Source organism: Mizuhopecten yessoensis, unplaced genomic scaffold (assembly GCF_002113885.1).
Source record: "Mizuhopecten yessoensis strain PY_sf001 unplaced genomic scaffold, ASM211388v2 scaffold419, whole genome shotgun sequence".
NCBI lineage: Eukaryota > Metazoa > Mollusca > Bivalvia > Pectinida > Pectinidae > Mizuhopecten > Mizuhopecten yessoensis.
Window position 1 is genome coordinate 458,508 of NW_018403537.1, and position 26,432 is coordinate 484,939.

The 26,432-nt window shown below is 36.4% G+C and overlaps 1 protein-coding gene across 3 annotated transcripts; it reads left to right on the forward strand.

Annotated features, from left to right (window-relative positions):
* Nucleotides 1-1,053: 1,053 nt before the first annotated feature.
* On the forward strand, nucleotides 1,054-25,691 carry LOC110448169 (chloride channel protein C-like). 3 transcript variants are annotated; one of them, XM_021494282.1, is made up of 19 exons: nucleotides 1,178-1,303; nucleotides 2,194-2,383; nucleotides 6,071-6,213; nucleotides 6,609-6,738; nucleotides 7,384-7,464; nucleotides 8,336-8,511; nucleotides 9,924-10,016; nucleotides 10,693-10,936; nucleotides 11,784-11,981; nucleotides 14,161-14,249; nucleotides 14,890-15,020; nucleotides 15,935-16,106; nucleotides 16,714-16,894; nucleotides 17,450-17,616; nucleotides 18,193-18,372; nucleotides 18,892-19,009; nucleotides 20,490-20,585; nucleotides 21,007-21,203; nucleotides 23,379-25,691. In XM_021494282.1, the coding sequence occupies exons 1-19, from the start codon at nucleotides 1,299-1,301 to the stop codon at nucleotides 23,413-23,415; spliced, it is 2,628 nt and encodes an 875-aa protein (XP_021349957.1). In that variant the 5' UTR covers nucleotides 1,178-1,298; the 3' UTR covers nucleotides 23,416-25,691. The 3 variants fall into 3 exon arrangements, with proteins under 3 accessions (XP_021349966.1, XP_021349957.1, XP_021349948.1); XM_021494291.1 differs by lacking the exons at nucleotides 1,178-1,303; nucleotides 23,379-25,691 and adding an exon at nucleotides 1,054-1,150 and having other exon boundaries at nucleotides 21,007-21,859; XM_021494273.1 differs by lacking the exon at nucleotides 23,379-25,691 and having other exon boundaries at nucleotides 21,007-21,859.
* Nucleotides 25,692-26,432: the final 741 nt, after the last annotated feature.

Consider the following 26,432-nt stretch of genomic DNA (forward strand, 5'->3'; position numbering starts at 1 on the left):
CCATGTGAAGAGTTATCAATATTTTGTCATCCTTTAACTCTCTATGAGGCGTATCATATCTCAATACACATATGTGAATGAGGCTCATTCGTTACCACACTAGAGATGGTAATCACAGATAATGCCTTATTTTGAGGTAAGATAATAATATAACGTTTAATTGTCGGATCAATTGTGAACATGTTTAATTTTCTTAAATGAAAATGGTGCTGTATACTTGTAAAGATATGGCGTAACGGTAAAATTGGGAGTTTGAAATAACCTCGTCTCAGTAGTTTCAGGAGATCTATCTATGACGGGGAATTTATTCATGACTGACCAGAAATGGACGCCGCACTTCCATTTTAAGACCTGCATAGCTTGATGCCCATTCATATACACATTGGTACGTCGAGCATTCAAGCTCACAAAATGGTACATGCTGTTACACACATAATAAAATGCAGTCACGTGCACGTGGTCTTACTTATACACGAGTATCGACGTTTTCGTCTTCGATGGTTCGAATCCTGCAAGCATCACTTTTTTTGGTTAACACTTCGGCCTTCCACGCAGACGACCGGCGTTCGATCCCCGAAGTCGTCGTACGCATGGAATATCAGAGAAAGCGTTTTTCTCCTGCCCACACAACTCCAACAACCCATGTGGAGTGTTCTGGGGTGGATGTTCCGGTATCTGTGCTGTAGCATTCAAGTGAGATGGCACTATAAAAGATGCCGTTGGAAGCACGGTCCCACTACAAAACAGAACACAATACATGTCCAGCACACACGCAGGCATACACACATTGGGAGATATTAGCCAGGTGGTATAGGGCTAGTAGATACATGTAGTTAGCGCCTGACAAGGCAGCTCCTGAAAAATCGTCAATGTTGAATTAATTAATGTATATGCTTATTGTATTAATTGTATATCTGCGCTTTAGAGTGGCTTATGTTAGCTAGATAGGGCGCTATATCAAATGTTGTATATTATTATTATTATGGAAACAAAACGAAAGTAGATTTTATGATTAGAGTTACTCCCCTTTGTACATTCAGCCTTGACATTTGATGTTGACAGGGGACGACCGTGTCCTATCAGTTGTTGTTATCTGTGAAGATTTGATAAAGAAAACGGCGGGATACACGTATAACTACACCAGGCTTAGGTAGGTTCAGCATCACACTTCCGTTCTACTTCACAAAACATTCACCACGTGACATGACACCCACAGTGGTCACGGAAAGGGTCGTGCTACGAACGAAGTTGTCATTTGGTCAATGGCCAGAAAATAGCAAAGGGACGTAATTCATAGTATGATGTAGGTTTTGTTATGTATAGATTTCACCTTTCATGCTGATTTTTCTTTTATTTCTTTAACTTCTTTACTAGTTTATTAGCGTGTTTATACGCGACAGTGTTGCTAGCTATGTAGCGGAACTGGACTGGGTCGATCGTCGATTTGTAGTCGTGGGAGGGGTCAAGTATAGTCGAGGGGGTTAAATAATTAACTGGCAATCATTTTAAAGTGACGTAGTTCAGTGCGGTGCCCCTGTGGAAAAACCAAGGTGTTTTTTCTAGGCCTTTGTGTATTGAAGAACATGTTCTACAGCTCGATATTTTGTGCCTGTGGACAGTTATACAGTTGTAGTCGGTTCATTCGTTTCAAATTTGTACAGAATAACAATTTTAAATGTAGTGGTTAATTAAATAATTTAAACATTTACTAATCGTTACCAGATAACCTACATAGAGCCTGGTTTTTATCTTCTACCCTAGCAATTTTATCTCACTTGTATTCACTTAATCATCTTTTTCGAACATGCCAAAATCATAACCATCTTTATGACACCTCTCAATTGCATATATAGGCAGGTACACGTAGCAAAACCAAATATAAATCCTTTATCATATAATACTTCAAATACCTAAAATATCCTGAAAATTAATACAATTATACTGAATACCAGTAACTATGTTCGGTGATTTTGTAATTTCTTAAATTATAAGCCCCCCTCAAAAAAAATAAAAATCAGAACATTTTTTTCTCATAAAATCTCTACCGACCTACCCTATTTTATTCAGTCATCTTACCTTAAACAAACATATTATATATTTCGGCTTACATATATTAATGTAACACTTTAATTGTGTTTGATTTTTCTTAAATTATTACCTTGTGATATGGAATTGTTTTTCATGTCTGTATAGGCCTGCGGAAGAAAGTGACACAATGAGTGCCTATATCCCTCCGTCTGAAGAAGAATCATCTGGGGATGAAGTTGAAGGTACATCTGTCCGGAGACGCCACGTGTGGAACCGAAACGCTCGATCCGTGGAACCCCCCAGAGATGATGCCATCTACTACCCACAAGATGACACCTTTGGGCTGTTCGACCAGGTAATAGGGGTGTTACAATGTATAGGCCTTAATATAACCCTTTCTCCACTGTAGACCATAATGGACTCGTCCAGATCAAAGCATGGTAGAGAATACAGAATGAATATATTGTAATACGTATCCCGATATATTGTCACAAGAAAAAAGGTGTTTCAATTTAAAACAAAATTCTTGTCAGAATGTTATCAAACTTTTAATCATATATAATATGGATCACACAGATTTAAGATTTTTGTCAAACCAACCATCTATTCCAAAATTTAAAATGACTCCCACCACTGGTAACAGCTCGTTTTATGGTTACATGGCATATATCTGTTAAAAAGTGTAGTAATTGACAAAACTTAAATAGCAAGCAAATTCATAAGTACAGTATAAACTTTTGAAAAATATTGTGATACAGATATAATGTCATGTCTGTATTGCGAAACAATACGATACATATCTGTGTATTGCGATGTACAGGTTTTCCAATATATTATGACATCCCTATCGGTAAGCTTATATAACTGGGGCCTAAGAATTTACCTTTTCCTATATATATATATATATTTTATGGGGCAAAGAAGTAATTCCAACAGTGTGGACAAGTTTAGGTTGTCAAATTTTCGGAGCAATCCGCTCCTTTTTCAAGACACAGTGAAACAAAACAGTCACATGTACATATACATCATATTACAAGAAGATAGAATTGATATACTATAATTGAAAATATAGCTATTATATAAAACCAATAGTCCCCTCGGCTAAAGACAGCCGAAAGCAGCAATTAAGCTGAGAGCATCGCGGACAAGGAACGCTGTCACAATACACCAAGAGTGTATCCCGATATATATTGCAATACAGAATGAATATATTGCGATACGTATCCCGATATCTTGTCATAGGAAAGATGCGCTCGTTTTAATAATAACTTGTTGTCAGGATGTACGTTATCAAACTTAATCATAAATAATATGGATCACATCGATTAAAAGATTTTTGTCAAACCAACCGTCGATTACAAAATCTGAACTATTAAAAGCCTGCTTTATGCTTATTGGCAAATCTGTTTTAGTAATTTGCAAAGTTAAAACACCAAGCACATACATAAAAATATGCTTTTGAAAAACATTGCGATACAGCAATACTTCATCTCTGTATTGTGGTACGATACGATATACTTGTGTATTGCAATATATCTGTTTTCCGATATATTGTGACAGCCCTAGTGTTATAAATTCACAATGAAGACACCGGGTTAGACAATAAGAGTAGCCTGATAGTCTGAGACTAGTGAAATCTCCAGCTGGACTACTACAGGGCTAGACAATAAGGGTAGCCCGATAGTCTGAGACTAGTGAAATCTCCAGCTCGACTACTGCAGGGCTAGACAATAAGGGTAGCCCAATAGTCTGTGACTAGTGAAATCTCCAGCTGGACTGCAGGGCTTGACAATAAGGGTAGCCCGATAGTCTGAGACTAGTGAAATCTCCAGCTGGACTAGTGCAGGGCTAGACAATAATGGAAGCCCGATAGTCTGAGACTAGTGAAATCTCCAGCTGGACTGCAGGGCTTGACACTAAGGGTAGCCCGATATTCTGTGACTAGTGAAATCTCCAGCTGGACTAGTGCAGGGCTAGACAATAATGGAAGCCCGATAGTCTGAGACTAGTGAAATCTCCAGCTGGACTGCAGGGCTTGACACTAAGGGGAGCCCGATATTCTGTGACTAGTGAAATCTCCAGCTGGACTTGTGCAGGGCTAGACAATAAGGGTAGCCCGATAGTCCGAGACTAGTGAAATCTCCAGCTGGACTGCAGGGCTAGACACTAAGGGTAGCCCGATATTCTGTGACTAGTGAAATCTCCAGCTGGACTAGTGCAGGGCTAGACAATAAGGGTAGCCCAATAGTCCGAGACTAGCGAAATCTCCAGCTGGACTACTGCAGGGCTAGACATTAAGGGTAGCCTGATAGTCTGAGACTAGTGAAATCACCAGCTGGACTGCAGGGCTAGACAATAAGGGTAGCCCGATAGTCCGAGACTAGTGAAATCTCCAGCTGGACTACTGCAGGTCTAGACAATAAGGGTAGCCCGATAGTCTGAGACTAGGGAAATCTCCAGCTGGACTGCAGGGCTTGACACTAAGGGGAGCCCGATATTCTGTGACTAGTGAAATCTCCAGCTGGACTAGTGCAGGGCTAGACAATAAGGGGAGCCCGATAGTCTGAGACTAGTGAAATCTCCAGCTGGGCCAGTGCAGGGCTAGACAATAAGGGTAGCCTGATAGTCTGAGACTAGTGAAATCTCCAACTGGACTGCAGGGCTAGACAATAAGGGTAGCCCGATAGTCTGAGGCTGGTGAAATCTCCAGCTGGACTACTGCAGGGCTAGACAATAAGGGGAGGCTGATAGTCTGAGACTAGTGAAATCTCCAGCTGAACTACTGCAGGGCTAGACACTAAGGGTAGCCCGATATTCTGTGACTAGTGAAATCCCCAGCTGGACTAGTGCAGGGCTAGACAATAAGGGTAGCCCGATAGTCTGAGACTAGTGAAATCTCCAGCTGGACTGCAGGGCTTGACACTAAGGGTAGCCCGATATTCTGTGACTAGTGAAATCTCCAGCTGGACTAGTGCAGGGCTAGACAATAAGGGTAGCCCGATAGTCTGAGACTAGTGAAATCTCCAGCTGGGCCAGTGCAGGGCTAGACAATAAGGGTAGCCTGATAGTCTGAGACTAGTGAAATCTCCAGCTGGACTAGTGGTAACTCCAACAATGTTAGAGGTTTAACACGGCGAGATGCTGTTGACAGGCGCCGCGTAACAGTCGGCAAAACCATATCCAATAGAGAGAAAAAAATGACCAGCAGCCTCTTATGTTATAGGAATGGACTAGTGGTTCTAAAAACTGCTAGCCTGATTGATCAATCAAGATGTGATATAACTTATCTTTTTTAATAACATTGGGTTAGCGGAATTTACTCATGGACAAGTAAAAATTGGAAACTACCACCCCAGTTGTTAAATGTTATTCAAAAATAATTTCTAGCCCTGAGACATGAAATATAAAGGCAAAATAACTGAATCTTTTATTTCAATTTAACATGTTAAACATGTTCATTGTTTGTGTATAAAGTAAAACTTTGATGATAGAATAAAGCATATGTGTACTATAGTATATGTGTACTATAGCATATGTGTACTATAGCATATGTGTACTCTAGTATATGTGTACTATAGTATATGTGTACTATAGTATATGTGTACTCTAGTATATGTGTACTATAGTATATGTGTATTTATAGCCATACAAGCTTCAACTAATTATATACTGTAAAATCATAAATTTTCGTGGGACATTGATCATGAATTTCGTTTATTTCATGGATAACCAAAATCCACGAAATTAAATCACAACAAAAATATAAATTTGGTAAGATATAGATAGGGGAAAAACATAAATTAGCGTAATATAATGTCCTTAAAACAGGCAAGTATATGAAAACCACAAAATTTTAAGCCCTCGAAAATAAACGATTCTACAGTAGTATGTCATGATATTACTCAAAAGATTCATAATTTGTTTTGATTTACAAAACAAAATCCCTACCAAAGGGAATCGACTTGGGTCCACTGCCGTATGTCTATGCATTTGTCAAACTTTTTATAGTTATTTAATATCTCTGCATGTTTTACATTAATAGGGCCGAGATTACGAGCCGTTGAACATCACACACAAATATACAGACGAGGAGAGGAAAACCCTAGGGACCTATGACAGCCATGATTACCTCCCTTCCAACAGCGAAGTTTACAGAAAGTGGCTGAAACTGCAGGGCCCATCTAGGTAAACTTACTGTGTAGTGCCATGGTCGACCTTTCCTTCGGCTTCACTCTTATATTATTTTGACTTTTGACTTAAAATGAGGAAGTTTCCCTTTTTTCCTATTTTTGTGTCATATTAAATAAGTTGATGCACTTAATTTTAGCTCCTTTGGTTTTTGTTCAATTTCCTTTTAATTATATACCTGTAATTCTGGGGGGGTTTTGCCAATCATTACCTTCAAAAGGATGTCCAAAAATTATTTATGACAAACACTAATATAAATAACTAAAGAAAGATTTTTGTTTAAATTTTTTCACAATATTCTTAAAGTATGGGCTTGATATATATAGCTTCTGTCTTCAACTTCACTAGATGAAGCTCTTTGAGAATGTCAAGTTTTCTCTATTATCTTTCAGCTATAACTTGGGTCGGTGGTTGATTATGGGTCTCATCGGATTCTTTGTGGGTCTCATTGGATTTCTATTGCACGACCTCATAGAGCAAATCGCCAAGATGAAGTGGGAAATAGCCCAGAAGTTCATTAAGGTAATGTATGAACTAATACTGATTAAAAAGAACATGCATTCAAGTCATATCCTTGTGACGACAACAATGACACATCACCCTGACAATCTCTACTATTGTGTGATTGGGTTTTTTGTGTTTCTTCGGCATAATAAAATCTTTATTGCCCTTGCACTAGGGAAATCGTGATTCTTAGAGGTTGATAACGTTTCACGAGGGCAAGTTCCGTACAGTAAAGGACAATAAATGTAGGTAGCTGAATACAGCTGTTGTTGTTGCTGCTTAACCGTCGTCTTTATAAGTCAGGTCCATCCATCGTCGAGGGTTTCAACCCCTAACCTTGAACTCTCTCCGGATGGTGGGTCAGCAGGGGTGATCAGTCCCTACTCTCCGACGGTTGGCTTCCAGCTACTGTCTCCTCTCCGCATCCACAGCCATAGTGATGCCCGTTCCGCTTCGTTCCCAAACTCTTTCACTGCCGTCTTCCTTACTCCTCCTGTGATACCTACTATCTATATATATCTATAATAATACCTTTTTTGTAGAGATATGTTTTGTAATATATGTTTTGTAATGAGACATAATTTGAAACAAGTCATATTGTGTAATATACAAGACATACATGTACATTTGTTATTATAAGACATGATTTTCTATCTTTGACAGGATGGAGACTTTGGTGTGGCGTCCGTATTTGCTACAGGATACAGTCTCATCTTTATACTTTTCAGTGCATTTATTGTTGTTGTAAGTATAATATATATGTTATAAATATTAACCATCGTATGGCATTGCCACTATATAACCCTACCAATGCCATGGACCAATTGTTGACATCATCATTATTATGACGTCATAATTGTTACGTTGGATACCACTGACCCTCCCTGACCGATGGCTGTTCTATTTATTGAACAAGCATACACGATACATACACTATTTGAACTAAATGCTGAATAACAGTAAGTGTTATAGAACTTTTTATGAGATGAACAGTTTCCAAAAATGGTAAATATAAGTATTGAACTGCTTTCAGTAGGCACTCATAGACAAAGGCAAATCCAACATACCGCATTTCATTGAATTCACCTTTGTCCAGTTGGCATTCATATTGCCTATGATGCCAACTGAAAGCAGTTCAATGCTTATTGTACATTGTAGTAAATGTTCAAAAAGAAAGTTGGAGGCAGATTCCACAATATTCCATCTTCATAAAAGAGGCGCTTTATTATTCTAATTCAGAAACATATTGCATGTACGTGGTCATGCATGCACTGACATTGTATATTTAAAAGATTTTTTTATTTTTAATTTAGTTTAAATATTATTTTGATCTCATGAAATCTAGATCAAGTTCTAGATTAAATTAAATTGTTTTTGTATTAAATTTAATAATGTTAAATTTTTATTCACTTTACCATAAAAAAAAATCAATATCATGCATCTTGCATTTGTTTCATTCGCTTCCTTGCTTACCACCAAACCTGGGTAGTTTAAACAATGAAATTAATTTCTATTAAATGATTGAATTTTCATTGGCAATGAAACATATGTATTTTGACCAAGGTAAACAAATAAATTATATATATTTTTCCATTAACGATTTGTTTCGTTACAGTTTCTGCGTCCGAGTGCCAGTGGCTCAGGTATTCCCGAAGTGACAGGTTTCCTCAACGGTACTCAAATTCGCCACATTTTCAATGTGAAGACATTACTTGTGAAGTTTTTTTCCTGTGTGGCGGCTGTGGGATGTGGCTTACCTGTTGGACCAGAGGGACCGATGATTCACATGGGGTTAGTGATCACGAATATTGAAAAATAACATGTATTTCTGTTAATGTGCACCAGATAAGACAAATTCTAGTGTCACATGTATTCGAAACCAGTTTTATCAGGTATTGCTATGACATTTGAAGATACTTCTACAGTATTTCAAATAATAAAAAATTGCAGATTTTGTCAAGTATTCTGTTAGAGAATTACAAAATAAATGGGTCTAAATGTGTTCTCTGGCCTTCCAAAAGTTATACCACGGCAATATGATGGTCGAGTTCTGCTTGCAATGTCCAGGTTTGACCACTGAAATCTCAGGGAAGCCCCGCGTAAATTTAGCGCAGATCTATTTATATATGTCACGTGGTTGTTTCGAAAGTGAGGCAGTGAGGATAACAACAATAGCACGCTGTCATGTGCCATGTCGGACTCAACTAGCGGACAAGACAGCAATACTATACGTAAATAATTGTTTTCAAAGGTCATGTATGATGCAAGTGTAGTATTCCTACCTATATGTTGTTGTTATATATAACGGTATTGATACCTCATGCCTGTCACGATTTTTGCATGCATCTTTTTCTTTCGCCGCGATGTTTACATTTGGCCTTGTTGATGACGCACGTGCGGTAAAATTACATCACTGAACTGGGTCAATTGAGAGTTTTAGACTGTCAGGTGACGATTTAGGATTTCTTTGATATAGTTAATACAGATATGGCTGGTAGAGTCTACCAAAGTTACCTAGGGGTGAAAGGGTTAAATGTTGTGAAGTATGTGGGCCCAAAAAACCGTAATCATTTATGGTTGAGTCACAGTAGAAGTGATTCCTGGCCACTATTTATCTTTGTCTGGAAATCATATACTGAGCCATATCTGTATAACATTATTAATTTTGAGTGCATTCCTACCTCCATCTCTCTGTATTCATTTAACGATTGAATCTATCTTTGGTTGATTTCAAGGGTGATGAATTGTCATATCTAACAATGCGAAGCAGTTCATGTTGAATTTGTTTCAAGACCAACTCAATTCATCACCCCATGAAATTGACCTTATCAAAATTCAAACCTTATATTTCAATCAAGATGAAGGTTTTTTTTTCAATTGAATGAGTAGCTTCAATAAAATATAAAATCTCAAACAAGTGGTATCTTCTTTATTTAAACATAGTTATCTCCCTTTGCAAAATCTGAAAATACATACTCATACACACTGGCAATGTTAATCTGGTCAATTTCATTGGTAAATGAAACTACATGTAACATTTGGTAGTTGCATCGAGTCCAACTTGAGAAGAAATTGACACATATAATTATGGTGTAGATACCTGGAAAGTTTGTCTGGATTTTTGAACAACCAACCTGTAATGTTTGATTGGAGTAGAGGTTAACCTTATCTGTTTAAACCTAATTATATATAATGTGTGGCAGGGCTTTGGTTGGAGCAGGGTTGAGTCAGTTCAGATCGGAGACTTTGGGGATCAATCTGCCGTTCTTTCGACGATACAGAACTTCTGAAGACAGGTAAAGTGATTGCTGAGTTGTATGTAAAATTAAGATATGTTCCAATGAATTATTTTTTTATTGGATTTTTTGTTAATTAACATAGTCTTATTTTTGAATGATTTAATGGACTATCACACCAGTTTCAGAAAAATCATCCTTATTATTTCAGGAGAATCAACTTGAATTCGAAATTTGTTGCCAAACATGCATCCCAGTATAAAAAAAAAAAAAAAGTTTAAAGATAAATGCTGAATTGAAATTTAATTGAAGTTTTTTTGTATTCTTCCTAAAATTAGTTGGTTTGATTGTTATCATGTGACTGAATACAAATTGATATTAATGTTAAGGAAACCGTGATTGATCTTACTCTTGTTATTTAATAGTGATATTGACATGTTTAAACGGCTTTTGTGAACAGACTAATCAAGTGTCTTATAAAACGAAATCTGAAAAAAAGTAGATAAGAAATAAATATAACTATTTTAACTATTTGCATACATTTGATAATACTTGTTTAATTCACAAGAAAGAAAGAAAAAAGGAAAAAAAACTAACTTGACCTTGGCCTGTTTCTTTTAGCTTTGGTTGAAAAAAGTCTTGCATGGAACTGATGACAAAAAGCTATGATTGTGCAAGATTTCAAACAGAATGAATTTCAAGACTATTAATGGATTTCTATTCTCGTCTTTTGCAGGAGAAACTTTATATCCGCGGGGGCAGCAGCAGGGGTGGCCTCGGCGTTCGGTGCCCCTGTAGGGGGCCTCCTGTTTTCTATGGAAGAGGTGTCTTCGTTCTGGACCGTTACACTGTCCTGGCAGATCTTCTTTTGTTGTATGGTGTCTGCCTTCACCACTGATCTGTTTAATTCTGCATTTGATGGATTTTCCTACACAGGAAACTTTGGACAGTTTAAAACACAGCGATACATCCTCTTTAATGTAAGATATATATGATATTTAAAAAGATATTTTATACCGTGAACATTTTCCCCCAATCAAACCTTTGCCCTTCAGCGGTTAAATCCATATTCCAGGGACATACAAAAGTCCTTAAAAATGGTGTTTGTTATTCCCTGCTTAAACGTTCAGCATTTAGGGTGATGTATAATGTGACCGGGCGGAATGCTGTGCTGGGTGCCTTCGGCATGGTATTTAAGTGAGATAGCACCATAAAGTCGGCATCAGATCTGTGCTATCACAAGAAGGCAAGCACACCAACATACCCTGTCTCCTGCACACACACGCGCAAGCATGCATACACTACACACATGGAGGCACGTCCTTAAATGACCTTAGCTGTTAATAGGATGTTACACAACTTTTATGAGAAAAAGAATAGATGAGCTTAAGAGAATATAATTAAAAGTTCAGCCGGGCTAGGCCAGGATTCAAACCCTGGGCATAAGATGGTTATGCTACTGTTCTAACCATTTGAGCCACCTAGGGCCTGTTCGTTTATGTGGAACAACCTGTACATCCGTTTTTAAATGTAACATTTTTAGGTATAAATACTGGCGGACCTGACAAATTTTATGCAGGCTTTGTCAAGGCTTGCCTGAAAGCAGCATCAGATTATTGGATCCGACCTTATTTCATAAACGAACAACTCTGGTTCAACCGTTTGGACCGCGATAAATGAAAACAGCCCTGGTCAACAGAACTATCATGGTCCAACTGTGCTACAGTTATATATCTAAATGGATGTTATGGTGAGGTGACTGTATTAACACAGTGCAGTGGGACAGGGATCCTTAATATAAAGTAAGCGTCTCATTGTTTTCTACAGATTGACAAGGGAATAGATGTCAACATCCTGATGTTCATACCGACAGTCATTATCGGGGTCATTGGTGGTCTGCTCGGGGCCATCTTCACCATCCTCAACCTGAAAATGACGAGGGGGAGGAAGAAACTACTGTCCACCATTTCTGAACACACCATTCTGCAGAAGCTGCTTCGGATCTTTGAGCCGGCAGTCATCATGGTAATTAATGACGCTCCTCATTTTAATATTTGTATATCGTTTCAAAAAATAAAAGCAGGCGAGTAATACAAATCTCACCCTGGTAAAATACTAGCCGCTTCCTACTGACTCTGGTAGGGAGAAAATTTCTTAAGCTCATTCGGTAGAGCGTAGGGCTAGTAAAGCAGAGTGAATTTTTTTTTTCCAGTCAATTTTTAGTCAAAATCCAAAATAGGATGAGCCATTCTAGTTAAAATTGAAAGAAACTGAAAAAAATGATAGGTCATTTTTTTTTTTGAAAGGCCCCTTGAATGACCTTTGATTGGGTACAACAATAGATACATATGTAGTTACTTAAAAAGTTTCAATGGCTATTGTTCATCCTGGTAAATTTATTGGTAGCCAATTGGCGGCATGTTTGCGTCACTCATTGGAGTTGTACAGTTCAAAGAGCCTTCAGTTGATGGGAGGCAGATTAATACCTCCTTTTCTCTCTGTGGAGGTTCTTGTGGTGTAACCTTTCCTGATGAAATTAGCTTCTGGGCCTTTATTCATGAAGCTGAGCTCATGCTCAAGCATGGATTCTTTGCTCAAACCATGTCAAACGATCAAAACGTCATATGTAAACACTGAAAACAGCTTTCGGCGCTAATTCTCTCCAGTGATCTTCATTGACAAAACAAGATTTAAAAAAAAATCATAACAGGAACAAAAAATTCGGCTTGAGCACAAAATCCATACTTGAGCATGAGAACGGTTTATTGAATACGGGCCCAGGGCTCAATCTTGTTCTCTGTCGAGAGAGAAAACATCCAGCCCTGAGTCTCTCTCATGGCCGATTCTCTTCGGCATGTTCAGCTTCAGCAGAGGCATAAGGAATTGAAACCCTGTAGATCTGCTGTGTCTGTGTCCCTGCGTTGCTTCACATCCTGGGTGCAAAATTTCTCAGAGTCCCTCAGTTAGCTATAGGATGATTGACAAGTCATTTGTAATGTGTATTTTAACCCATTCAGCCATAAAATCACATTTGAACCTTACCAAATCAAAGACTGGGCAAGTCCAATTTAGATATGTAGGGATGAATGAGCTAAAGAGCTTAAGTTTGTTGTTTTTGGACTGGAATGCTGTGTTATTGTTCTAGTGCAGTATAACCATCCTCGATACTCCCGGGTTTACGATTACCTCTGCTCTCTGCATGCACCCCTGGTAACATGTCATAGCAAAATTGAAGGCACGCCGCTAGCTATTTGATTGGTCTCACGTAAAAAGAAACCTGACCAATCGGCTAGGCTGATACCAGTCTTTTGAAGATTACAGAGGAGCAACACCCGACTTCAAAGCAATTCAATGTTACTGTTACCCAACCACAGGATCAAACTTAGTCTTGTTGTCTTATCCAATGGGTGGCGAACACTAAGCCTTCGATTTCGCTATGACATATTCCAGGGGTGCAGAAAGCGAAAGTGGGTTTAACCTAGGGCTGCAACGATATATCGCGATATTTTGAATACGGTATGATACACAATATTTTTGGGGAGGTCACGATACACAAGCGATATATTGTCGTTTCTGAATTTAGCCTACTGATATCTGTTCCAAAATGGTGAGTGACAGATCCAGCTCGGCGTGCACGACGAAAGACGTGAATTGTGTGAAACATTAAATTCATGCCTACTTTGAACAAAGTCTATATTTAGTTATAATATTGTAGCATATCTTTTCTCTTTGCTTCTACTGTTATCATTTGTATTGTGATACGTATTGTATCGTGACCACAGTATCGTGATACGCATTGTATCGTCATGTTAACTCATTCACCCCTGAAGACGCATTTAAACTCATCCAATTTAAAGGTTGGAATAGTTCATTATAAAATTTCAGGGGTGAATGAGTTAATGTATCGTTGCAGCCCTAGTGTAACCCCTGGAGGATCGAGGATTAGTATTCCGTCTTTTCGTATTGCAGAGTTATCTGCTCTTGTGAGCAGGTATTGATTGTTACGTCATTGGTTTGTGTGAGAAAATTACGTCGTTTTCTCAAAAATTTATGACATCACTTTCACAAACAAATGACGAAACAATCAATACCTGTTCACAAGAGCAGATAACTCTGCAATATGAAAAGACGGAATAACCTGCCTGCTGTAATTCATGATGTAGATATCATTACTAAGACTGTTACTGTGTCTTTTTTCTTGCAGATTATCATTACGTTGTTGGCCGTGTTTTTACCTGCAGTTTTTCCCTGCAGCAGGTACACCTGTAAGGAAGGCGCTACAGGTGCCACCAGGTAATTTACTGGACCCAGCTGTTGTATAATTTCAACTTTTTTTTTCTCTGTAAACCTTGCTATAATGCCATCATTTGTCCACAGAAATGTTGGCATTATAAAGTGTTTTGGCGATAAATTGAGGGAAATGTATAAAGGAATTCTTCGTAAAACAAGAAAAATGGTGAGATATATTGAAAGTAAACGAGGTGTCAGATAAAATGAGGGGCATTACATCAAAGTTTTACTATACATATATGTATTTCTAATATGGTAATGATCAATCAGTATCAAAACAGAAAAACTTACTATGGTTGATATTTGAATTTAATTTAATTGTGGAAATATAGTGATTTAAATGTTTTCTGGACTTTGCTAAGTTAATGATGCACTCAGGAAGAAAATTGAATCATTGGTGATTTCATAATTGTTTTACTCGAACATTTGTACTGTTTAAAAATAGACTTATTTTAAAAAAGTCAGTTTGAAATTTGAATTACAGGATATGTAGCAAACGGAAGCTTGATATTTTGCCATCATTGATGCATGAATAAATAAGTAAAAAGTGTTGATCATCAAACAGAGAATTTGTCTGTGAGTTGTAAGAACAGTTTTTTAGTTGACAAGTCACAATTACAGTTTAAATGTTTGGTATTTATAGTGTCAACTGTTTGAACGACACGAGGAACCCCCTCCATGTTGAGGGCTCTGTGGTCAAGTACACCTGCTTTGAGGGTCAGACATGGAAAGATGACCAATACACATGGAAAACCAACGGCACCTACAACGAAAGTAAGTACTTAACTCATTTTGTTTTTGTAATTAATTATTTTTTTCATGTGTGAGATTGCTAATATTTGTTTGGTTACATTTTGACCATGTTTATGATATCTGTTTTATATTGAGCATGAAAATGGAAATTATTGTTTAAAGAAATAACTGCTTAAAATAGTTGAGGTAGAAAATTAAGACAGAAACTCAATACATTTCCAGTGCAAGTTCCTCTATAAACATTGCTAGAAGAAATTGTGTTCATAGGACTATGAATGCAATTTGATCAGTGTCATTTTAAAGCTTCTCTTTCTGCCTTAAATAACATGAGACTGTGTGTATTTAGATCAATAATAACTATAAAATTTAAATATATATTGAACAGAATTTGTCAATGCTCATGCAGGTATGAATACAATTCAGTTACATATTTATCATGAACACTATGTTTATGGAATTTGTATGTAACCGATTTGCATTCATACCAGCATGAACACAATTTTTTTTGTCAAATTTTTGAAGACACCATGGAATTAAAACTTGACTGGTCTATGAGGTGACATGTTCAACTGTGAACTTACATTAAAACATATTTGATAAGTTTCTCAAAACTGTAACCTTACAAAGCCAGTTTTCATTGAAATGTTTCTGAAAGCACTTAAAATGTTATATTGTTAACCCTTTCACCCCTATGTAACTTAACTAAACCCTACCATGCATTGATCTGGATGAGTCCATTATAGTCTATAGTGGTGAAAGGGTTAAAGAAAGGCTCAACAGTGTCTTTTCAGAAATTTGCTCCTTCAACTATGGTCTTTTTGAAGATTTATTAAAATATAGCCTAAATTTCTGTGAAACAATTTTAAATCAAATTTGAAAAAGTGTCGTCTTTAATTGTAGTTATAATACAACACTTTATTTTTTTATGTTCCTAGTGGCTACATTGATGTTCGGCACCCTAGAAAACGCAGTGAAGCACTTGTTTTCCCGAGACACACATCTCCAATTTGGATTCGCCTCGCTTCTTTCCACTCTCGTGATCTATTTCATCATGATATGCTGGGCGACGGGAACCTCCGTATCCTGTGGGGCCCTTGTTCCTATGCTGTAAGTAACATAATGGATGGGTCCATTGACGGTCTGCTAGCCTTTCAATAGAAAGCTTGATTATCCACAACAACATAAACGGAATGTTCAGAGGTGTGAATCGATTATTACCTTTCTAATGGCTTATAACAAGTAGTTATGTGGGGGAAAAAACTTTTGTGGATAATGAAATTTCTTGTGAGGATTTAAAACTAACCATAAAAAAAACAGATCTGTGTATTGATTGATCCTTTAAATATAGGTCTCCGACCCCCAAAACCCAAATCACCCAACCCCACCCCCCTCCTTTTCGACCATAAAATGTTTTTGTCTACTGCCCTGCCTTTGTCATAATTATGTTATAAATATTTTACACTTAAAACATTTTGCTGTAATGGCGAAACCATATGATGAAGCTGTACATGTTTAGCACCATGACAGCTAGAAACACTTGTTTCTATTCAAATTTTCACAAAAAGACAATTCTCAGTTTTCAATTTGTGTTTGAACAGTTCCAATTAAATCAGTATGGTGTGCATTGATGATACGAGAAAAAGGCGAGTTTGATCATCGACTCTGGTCTTACTAGAGTACGATCAAACTAACGACCCTTTGACCCCTATTATAGGTTGGTGGGCGGGCTGTATGGCCGCCTGATTGGAATCCTGATGACGACCATGTTCGGAGTACACAGTGGAGAAAACCTTTCTTACTGGGCATGGATGGACCCCGGAGTTTTCGCACTGATTGGAGCGGCCTCATTCTTCGGTGGGGTGACCAGGTTGAATCTAGCGGTCACTGTGATAATGGTATGCACAATTAATGGACTGATCTTTTGGTCACTGGGTTTCTAGCTAGACAGTTTGTTTGTTTTTGTGTTTTATAGTATAATGTTTCTGTGATGTTATCTGCTGACCACAAAATTGAGACTGCAAATGCCAATACATTGTATTGAAAACCATAATAATTTTGAGATAATTTTGTTCAAATCTAGATCTGGAGTAAGCTTTAAACACAGGAGTTTTAATCAATGACAGAGCCAGAGATGGTCAGTCTTACAACCGAAAGATAATCTTGAAAATAATCAGGAGAGAAAAGGGAGATGGTTGTCAGTTTCCTTTTGCCCCTTATCAAGTTTTGGCCATGATCTGAAAGTTATTACTTTCCAGTATGTAGTAGTGATAATTTTGAATTGTTTATTAAATACAGGTCTAGTTTGAATTTCAATCTTCTTTTTAACATAATAATACACAAAGTTGATATGGATTTGAATATCTGCGCTCTGAACATATTGGCAAATGTTAGTCATTCGCCAAATATTTGCTTGTAAATTTTATAAAATTAGTTGAAATTTCTGCCACCAGATGGAGCTGACTAATGATGTACAGGTACTGTTGCCTGTCATGGTATCTGTGATGATCTCTAAGTGGGTCGGTGACTTCTTCACCCATCCGGTGTATCACGCCCTGATGGAACTCAAGTGTATTCCGTTCCTAGACCCGGAACCTCGTGTCACCATAGAAAAAAACAGGTAAATCAATGATTTATACATCAAAATCTTAATCAGTAAACCATGCCGGTTTCAAGAGCGGACATGGTCTAGACTAAAAGAGTTTGACACACATGTGCTATAATTTAAGAGATAAAATTCTGGGACCAAAAGCAGTGAAACAATGCTGGTTTCCACAGTACACAGTGTCCAGATTGAACAGGTTTTGAATACTGTATAAGAGGACAAATAATGAATGCTGGTATAGACAAGGATCTGAATTAGACAGGTTAAACTTTAGTCTCTGGTATTGAAATGCTTGTATCAATGAAACTGAACATTTTTAGTGTATATGTTACATAAGCGGATCACTATATATACATGTACCATAGTTATCCCACATTAAAGCAAGGGGGGCCAATATGTTAATTCATTGTAAGGGGGTATGTTTAATACAGATTTTTTTTTTGATTTTATTTTTGATTTTTTACCAAACTGTAGTAGGTGGGCTTATAACCATGCATGGGCTTAATGCCGATTAAGTACAATACTGTTATACAAAGCTTGAAGAAGAAAATACATTTGCCAGGGTTTGTTGATCGTTGCGATATTTTACAGACTCAATCTGGAGCTTTACTTGGCTCGTCATGTCATGTCTTCGCCTGTGATAAGCATACGTACCAAAAGCTCTGTACTAGACCTTGCCAAACTTCTTCTGGAAACATCTCATGGAGGATTTCCTGTTGTCAAGGTGATCGAAAGAAGTGGAGACGAGGTGTTCCAGGGGATGATTACCAGGTAAATTATAAATCATCATTTGTCTTATCACATTACTGACTCGTTTAACTATGTCATACGGCCATTGCATAAAAATATGGCAACACACACGTAAAGGTGTTGCGATTTGTAAAACCGTTTGATCATATTCCTACGCAAGTACAGGTACAGGTACTTCTTTTATTTACTATACCACATGATACATTTACTGTTTGTTTAGCCCTCATTTCTCACATAACAACAAACAATGTAAACAACATAATATATTACATAGTAATGAACTCATTCACCCCTGAAGACACATTTGAACTCCTCCAATTCAAAGGTTGGAATAGTCCAGGATTAAAAATTTCAGGGGTGAATGAGCAATTTTTGATATTGGGTGATAATGGATTTTACTGTTGGAGGACGAAAATTTGACTACACAAAAAATTTGACTACACGAAAATTTGACTACACAAAAAATTTGACTACACAAAAAATTTGACTACACAAAAAATTCTCAGTGCACAGTATACGGATGTAAATTGTTGATTTTAGGTTGGAGTTGTCTGTCCTGCTCCGACATGAAGAACTCTTTGAGTCTGATGGATCGATGGAAGATTCTGGTGACTCTGGGAGTGGAGAGGCAGACCCGTCTTGTTTAGAATACGAACAGGTTGGTTAACGATTCGAGTCAAGATGTATAAAACAAATTTAGTGATAGCTCCATCTTAGACTGTTCAACCTCTCCTAGCAAACTCAATTTTGTCGTAATACCGGGAAGGTGCCATAACTTTCATCACTAATATGGCAACTTACTTATGTAGTCTACACAGCTGTACAAGTTGGCATGATGTGCTAGGAAGTATTAATCAAAGAAATAGAGTACCTTGTCAGGCGCTAACTATACTAGTCCTATGCCACCTGGCTAATATCTCCCCATGTGTGTATCCATGCATGTGTGTATGCATGCATGTGTGCTGGAGATGTATTGTGTTCTGTTTGTAGTGGGACCATGCTTCCAACTGCATCATGTATAGTTTCCCCTCACTTGAATGCTAAAACACAGATACTGCAACTACACCCCAGACTATTTCATACTCCACCTGGGTTGTTGGAGTTGTGTCGACAGGAGAAAAATATTTTTTACTCTGAATATTCCATGCGTAAGACGACCACCTGGATCGAACCCCGGCCGCCTGCGCGCAAGGCCAGAGTGTTAACCGCTCGACCAATCTGCCTACCCATAGAGGGTTTGCACTTTAGTTGATCACTTCGATCATGTCTTAAACACTTCGTCACCTACAATTACCAAGTTTTGGTGACAGTTACCAAGTTTTGTATTAGAGTACAACTTGTGCCCTTCACTGAACAGCGTTCATGCCCCTTGAATCACTGCATCACTTTGTCCCGGTGACATCTCATTAACTACAATTGTAATTACCTCTGGGGAGGGTGGGCTATCTAGGGTCTTGTGCCTGATCCTTCTGTACAGATTAAAGCCATTTGGATCACCTTGTCACTTTGTCCTGCAGTTATCTCATTAATTCTGCAATTTCCTCTTGGGGTGGCAAAATATAGCATGCTGATTTTGGGACCATATACAGATGTTATCCCTTCGTTCATATTTGATACCAAATATGTTTGGAGGTGGAAATTTAGATTGCTTACAATACTTCGAATATTCAAAATTAATAATTTGATATGCATGAATAAATTTTATTTGAGACTGCTGAATTTGCTATCTCTCCCTTAAATAAATGTTAAATACACTGTTAAGTCAGATCTTTTGGTGGGGCCCAAATTTTGTGGTTTACCGACAAAACATCATTTTCTGGGTACATCATGAATTCGTGGATTACGAGTACCCACTCAAATGGAGAATTGCTTTATATCAAACTTGTAATTACTTCATGGATGAAGATTACCTACAAAATCAATGAAATTCAAAAACCCACGAAAATTAGTGATTTCACAGTAGATCTTATGAGACATGAAGTACAGAAGTTAGTAAGAAATGTTTTTTAATGTTTTAACATTTATGTATTTGATATTCATACCTTTTGTTGAAATATGTAATCTGAAAAGTCTGCATGCAGTATGTACTTTTTCAAAAAATATAAAGCATATATTTTTTATTTTTTTTCATTTTGCAGATGAATATTTTGAAACTGAAAAATCCCCGAGAAATTAGCAGAACCTTACAAAACTATACGAAGAATTCAATGTATAAAACAAAGTATTTGAATTTGGTAAGTAATTAACAATTTCATTGACAAATTTTATTTTTGTACTCTACAGTTTTGTTACCTATGATAATGTATTCCAAGAAATGTCTGCCACATTTTAACTTTCGTCTGGCTCTGCCTTCCTCAATAAGGCCGAATTTGTCATGACAGCGAAATTGATATACACCTGCATGCATACCACATTTATACATGTGAAGGGCAAAGATTAACACTGTGCTATTTGATAAAGATGTGATCAAACCTTAACCCTTTCACCACTGTAGACCATAATGGACTTATCCAGATCAATGCATGGTAGAGTTTACTAAAGTTACATAGGGGTGAAAGGGTTAAAATACATTCATTTTTAGGGTTTTCTAATCTTAAGTGCATTCATGAAAATAAAATGGCAATTTTACTCCTCTTTTTCTTTCCATTTAAACAGAAATCATACATCAACCAATCGTCCTTGTCGATCCCAGAGAGGTTTTCCTTACACAGGACCTATATCATCTTCCGAACCCTCGGGTTGCGGCACATGGCGGTGGTCGACACGTCCAACAAAGTACTGGGGATCATTACGAGGAAGGACCTGATGGGATTCAACATCGTGGAAAAGGTATCCACACTACACGATGCAAGGTTAGAAATGCGAAGTATGGCCACTGCAAACCACAGCTCTGTGGCGTGACATCTTTTTTTGAAAAATATCTTTCAAGTATGTGACACTATATATCTGTACCAAAAATATCAAACATGGTTGAAATAGCATCATACAGTTAAATTGTTGTTTTGTTGGAGTATTTTAAGTAATTGTTTTAGTGAGTTCATTAGCAGGAGCTGTTTTATGTTTTTATTTTATGAAAAAATATCATTGTCAAGTTGCTTGTTTTTAGTGCTATCCCATCAATGGTTTTAGGAAATACAAAGTGGGGAAAGTTGTTCATGCATATTAAATTGGCAAATATAAATACCTACAAAATATTACCTTTAATCATATACAGTAGAAAATATTTGATATGAAAAATATTAATGTTGATTTATAAATGATTGTTAGTTTTGTGTCAATTTTTCGGTATCCAATTCCACAAAAATATTTTTGTTGTCAATTATAATTTTCAATATTAGAATAAATTTAGATATGCCAAACTTAATGAACCTGCACAAATATTTTTCATTAAGTACATCATTGCCATACACATCAATAATAACAAAATTGTTGTTTATTTAATAACGGTTTTAGTGACAAAATTTTCTCAGGAAAATTCTTCTATAAAAGTGTTTGTGTGATGTGTCACCGACATTGTATGGGAGGGAGGGAACTCTGCCATGCTAACCGAAGAAGTTTGAAAGGGAGATAACTCTGCTTACCTAAAAAGTATGGAAGGGAGATTACTCTGCTAACCTAAGAAAGAGACAGAAAAATATTGTTTCTTGTATGTATCATTGAATAATGACACTTTTCATTGGTTTTTAAACTTCAAAATTTTAAGGGACGCTTTGTATTGGTAATTTATGCACCGAATTGATTATAAAAATGATTGTTGCATGTACAATTTGTATTATATATACAAGTAGTACTATCCTAAGTCTAATCGGTTTTATAAGTTCATGTTGTAAAGAAATAGATGCCTTTGCATCTAAAACAGCTGCATCAAAATGTATAAATAATCAAATCATAGTTAGTTTGCGTTACATATTTCATTTGAAAGAAAAATAATCCAATTGGATTAATATAAGATTTTTTTTTTTTTTTTTTTTTAAATATTTCAAAAAAATATCTCCAAATCTTAATGTGATAATGTGACATTTTAAAATGAGTTCCAAACATTAAATTGGGATGAAAATAATTCTATCTCTAAAGAGACAAATATAGTTCTGTGTTATATGCAACACAGTAAGAGAAATATCTGCATTTGTTACATAAATTTACTATGTAAATGTGTAAAGGCAGTGAGTGGTAAGCATATTTATATTGATTTATTTTTATTTATCCACATCATGAAATCCAGGGATAAGTTTCTCTCTCTTACGTTATTTGCACCCCTGTAATACCAGATATGTCAGGGCAGAATGGAAAGCTCCATACGCACCACCTTGTGGATGAAACAAGATCAGAATAATCGTGCAGCACCGTAACGGTAAAACTTAAAGCCTGGGATGTTGCTCCTCAAGCTCTTTAATATGCAAATTAAAGGCTTTGTACTTCAGGCTAACGATTGATGTATTTTTCACCTGAAATCAATCCAATAGTTAACCGCATGCCTTCTGTTTTAATTTTAATGATAATTTCCAACGGTGCAGAGAACGTGAGTGAGCCTAACCCCTGGACTTGATTGATACATGGTTGGGAGTTTTATGAGCTCAAGGTACATCACAAAATGACAAGACTACAATACAGGCTAAAACATATACCATGTGTATATATTGATGTAGATACTTAACCCTTTCACCACTGTAGACCATAATGGACTCATCCAGGTCAATGCATGGTAGAGTCTACTAAAGTTGCATAGGGTTGAAAGGGTTAAAAAAAATATTTTGAAAAAAAAACGTTCAAGGAAAGAAGGTCACCCTAAAAATATGATGGAAGTTACAAAGGATTTTTTTTTTTACTTTTATGGTGCTTTTCTAGAATATAGCTTTACTAGCTTGTGTTACAAGGTTAAAATCAAATCTCCGTCAAGAAACAAAAACTCTTATCTGCATGTAGTTCACAAATGTATATCATAACGAAAAAGTATGCATTTAAATAAGGTTTCATTGTTTTGGTTCTTAGGTTTTACATTTCATGTTTTTAATTATGTGTTTTTACAGGTGTAGACCACACGTTCGTTCAAGACCAATAAATTAATGAGATGTGCGTATGTATGATATATTACGTTCCTGAAACCTGGTACTAAGATCAGGAGAAATCATTGGTTGTGATTATGTACCCCTATCTATTCCTACACTTGTAATAGATCCAGAGGTTGGAGGGTTGAGGGGGTCAGAGGGGCTTATCGAAACCACACCCCTTTTTTAAACTTCAAAAGAAGAAAATATATCTTCTGAAAGAAAAACTTTCAATTTAAAACTTTTGCTGTTTCTGTATATTGTTGCATGTGAAATATAATTTGAGTGCACCAAATTCATCAATGTATATTAATATCTACTAACTCTGTAAAAATTTTCTTAAATTTAATTTCACCAAACTAAGTGCAAAAACAGTGTCCACCAAATGATGAGATTATAAATTATAATTTCATTGTAGAAAATGGAACTTGCTATCTGACACGTACGAAGGTGGTTAAATAAGAGGAATCACAATGTGGTCTTACAGTAAAGTGTTGTCACTGTAATGTCATGCCAGGGTTACAAGAAAAGATGGGTCCCCCCTTCTGCACTTAATGAATTCCATTTTGTTAATATGCGTGAAAGCTTTGCTGTGAAATACTAAACATGTGTGATTTTATAATTATTGACTAGTTTTATCACTTGCCTTTCATATCATTTGCCGAAATAAATCATAAATGATTTTCTAGGATTTTCTATATACGAAAATAACATGTTCTTACTCTTATTCCTGTTGGGTTTAAAACAAAATCATATCAAATATATGGTTCAATAATCTGTTCAGGTGTGTAGATTTCCACTTTCCCCGATGTCTATGGCTAGCAGATTTATGTTTTGAAGTAATGAAAAATTTGTATTGTATTAGCATATTTTTAGTGAACACTTATAAATAATTTTAAATTCATGTTTTGATAAAGCGAAATTTCGAAAAGTTTGATAATTTGTTTAAAGCCAATATTGATATGAAAAAGAACAATTATCATTGACAGCTATGTGTTGGTTTCATATGTTTAAAAATGTTTACCTTAGATTCATAGAGAAATATATGTGTAGATAGTATAACTTCTTGCCAGAATAGAATCAAATCAAACTCATGCTTTTAAAGCATAAATCACGATACACTTGTGGTTTCTGATACAAATATTCCAGTGAGTGCGTAAAGATGATGTCTTCCGGATGGTCAACTCAACATCTATTTTCTTTGATTTTGACATGTGACAAGTGAACAAAGGCTTGCCGAGAGATCAAATTATCTATACCGTTCTTAAATCTGAAAACCCTGTACGTACCTCATTCACCCCTGAAAATTCATAATGAACTATTCTAACATTTGAATTCGAAAAGTTTAAATGTGTCTTCAGGGGTGAGTAAGTTTAGGGGTCAGTCATGCGTTGCTCCGACACCTGGAAAGGCAAACCTATCCTGACAACCCACTGGGGTTGAAATGCCACACAATAAACCTCCTGAAATCACACTTTCTGCAGCTTCTTTGCTCCAAAATTGGCAAAAAAATCCTACCCTGTACGTACCTCATTCACCCCTGAAAATTAATGAACTATTCTAACATTTGAATTCGAAAAGTTTAAATGTGTCTTCAGGGGTGAGTAAGTTTAGGGGTCAGTCATGCGTTGCTCCGACACCTGGAAAGGCAAACCTATCCTGACAACCCACTGGGGTTGAAATGCCACACAATAAACCTCCTGAAATCACACTTTCTGCAGCTTCTTTGCTCCAAAATTGGCAAAAAAATCCTACCATTTTGTGTTTTAAGAATTCTTCTTTAATTTGTTTCCATATTTTGTAACAATCCAAAATTTTGCATTCTAGCTGTTTGGTGTTGCTTTCACTCTAAATCATGAGCAGGGTTATGACAAAGCTGTGCTTTATTTTGATTGGCTACAAGTTCGAGTATTAAGATACATGTATTTCAAATTATACCCAAGTGAAATGAATCATAGTTCTGTGTATATAATCTAGTGCAAGAAAAAATCCAGGTTCTTTGTCTTTGGCTAGTAGATTTGGTCTGCCAGAGAGTCTTTGGCTAGTAGATTTGGTCTGTCAGAGAGTCAATGTTTTTGTCTCCTAGGACTTCCGATGGACCATTGTTGTATTCACATGATGCTATTTTATTTCTTATCAAATTAATAGTTGCCAGTTTAAATATAATGTGTCTGTTAAAAGGCCACGTCCAGGAAATGAACATGTGTCTTATATCTCATTTTCAGACAAGTTTTAGCAGAGCTTCTGAAAAGTGTATTCTTGCCCTACAACTTCAATAACATGTAAAATAAAGTACGGTAAATAAAAAAGTTATAAAATATTGTGTCCAACTACGTGTATGATTGATAGTTGTGATTTTTTTAAACAAGGCACATTCAATTTTACATGTTTTATTAAAGAAATATTTTGTTTACCTAAATTTTAGGTTCAATAGAGTGTTTCGTATTATTATGATGTGAAACCACAACCGACTATTTGTATCTGTTTAAGGGTACTTTAGGTTCAAATAACGAAATTATGTGGTTGAGTTTTGTTTAAAACAATATAATTATGTGTATAGTGTATTTTCTTCTGTATATTGTCATTATGTCATCAATTAATGAAAATGTGCCAAAAGAAATGTCCCCAAAGAGAAATCTAAGCTTCCAGTATTTATCTTAGTCAAGACGGTTGATAAATGTTTATTTCGTTTTTTGTTCCTAAAGTAAATATGATTAAACTATGGCTTCGTTATAAAGTAATGGTATCTCACATTGTCTTCAGTTTAAGTTGTATGAATATCGTCGTCGGATACCCATCGGTGATGAGTGAGTACCGAAGCGAAACCTGCCTGGATATCCGACGATGCATGAACATATATGTAATCAAAAGTAGAAAATGCGAAGAAAATTATGTAATTATTTAGTTAGGAATATTATTTTGCTTGAGCATTTACTTTACCTAGTCTGCTATTTTTCATTCAGTTATTTCAAGATGTTATTGGTATTGGTTGAAGTTTATTTTTATTACAAAAGATAGGAACAAGCGACATTTTGA

What these genes read in the sequence shown, in the direction of transcription:
- LOC110448169 (XM_021494273.1), top strand. An exon ending in TTGAGCCGGCAGTCATCATG is followed by an intron (nt 11,982 to 14,160) that starts GTAATTAATGAC and finishes TTTTTCTTGCAG; the next exon opens with ATTATCATTACGTTGTTGGC. An exon ending in CAACGGCACCTACAACGAAA is followed by an intron (nt 15,021 to 15,934) that starts GTAAGTACTTAA and finishes TTATGTTCCTAG; the next exon opens with TGGCTACATTGATGTTCGGC.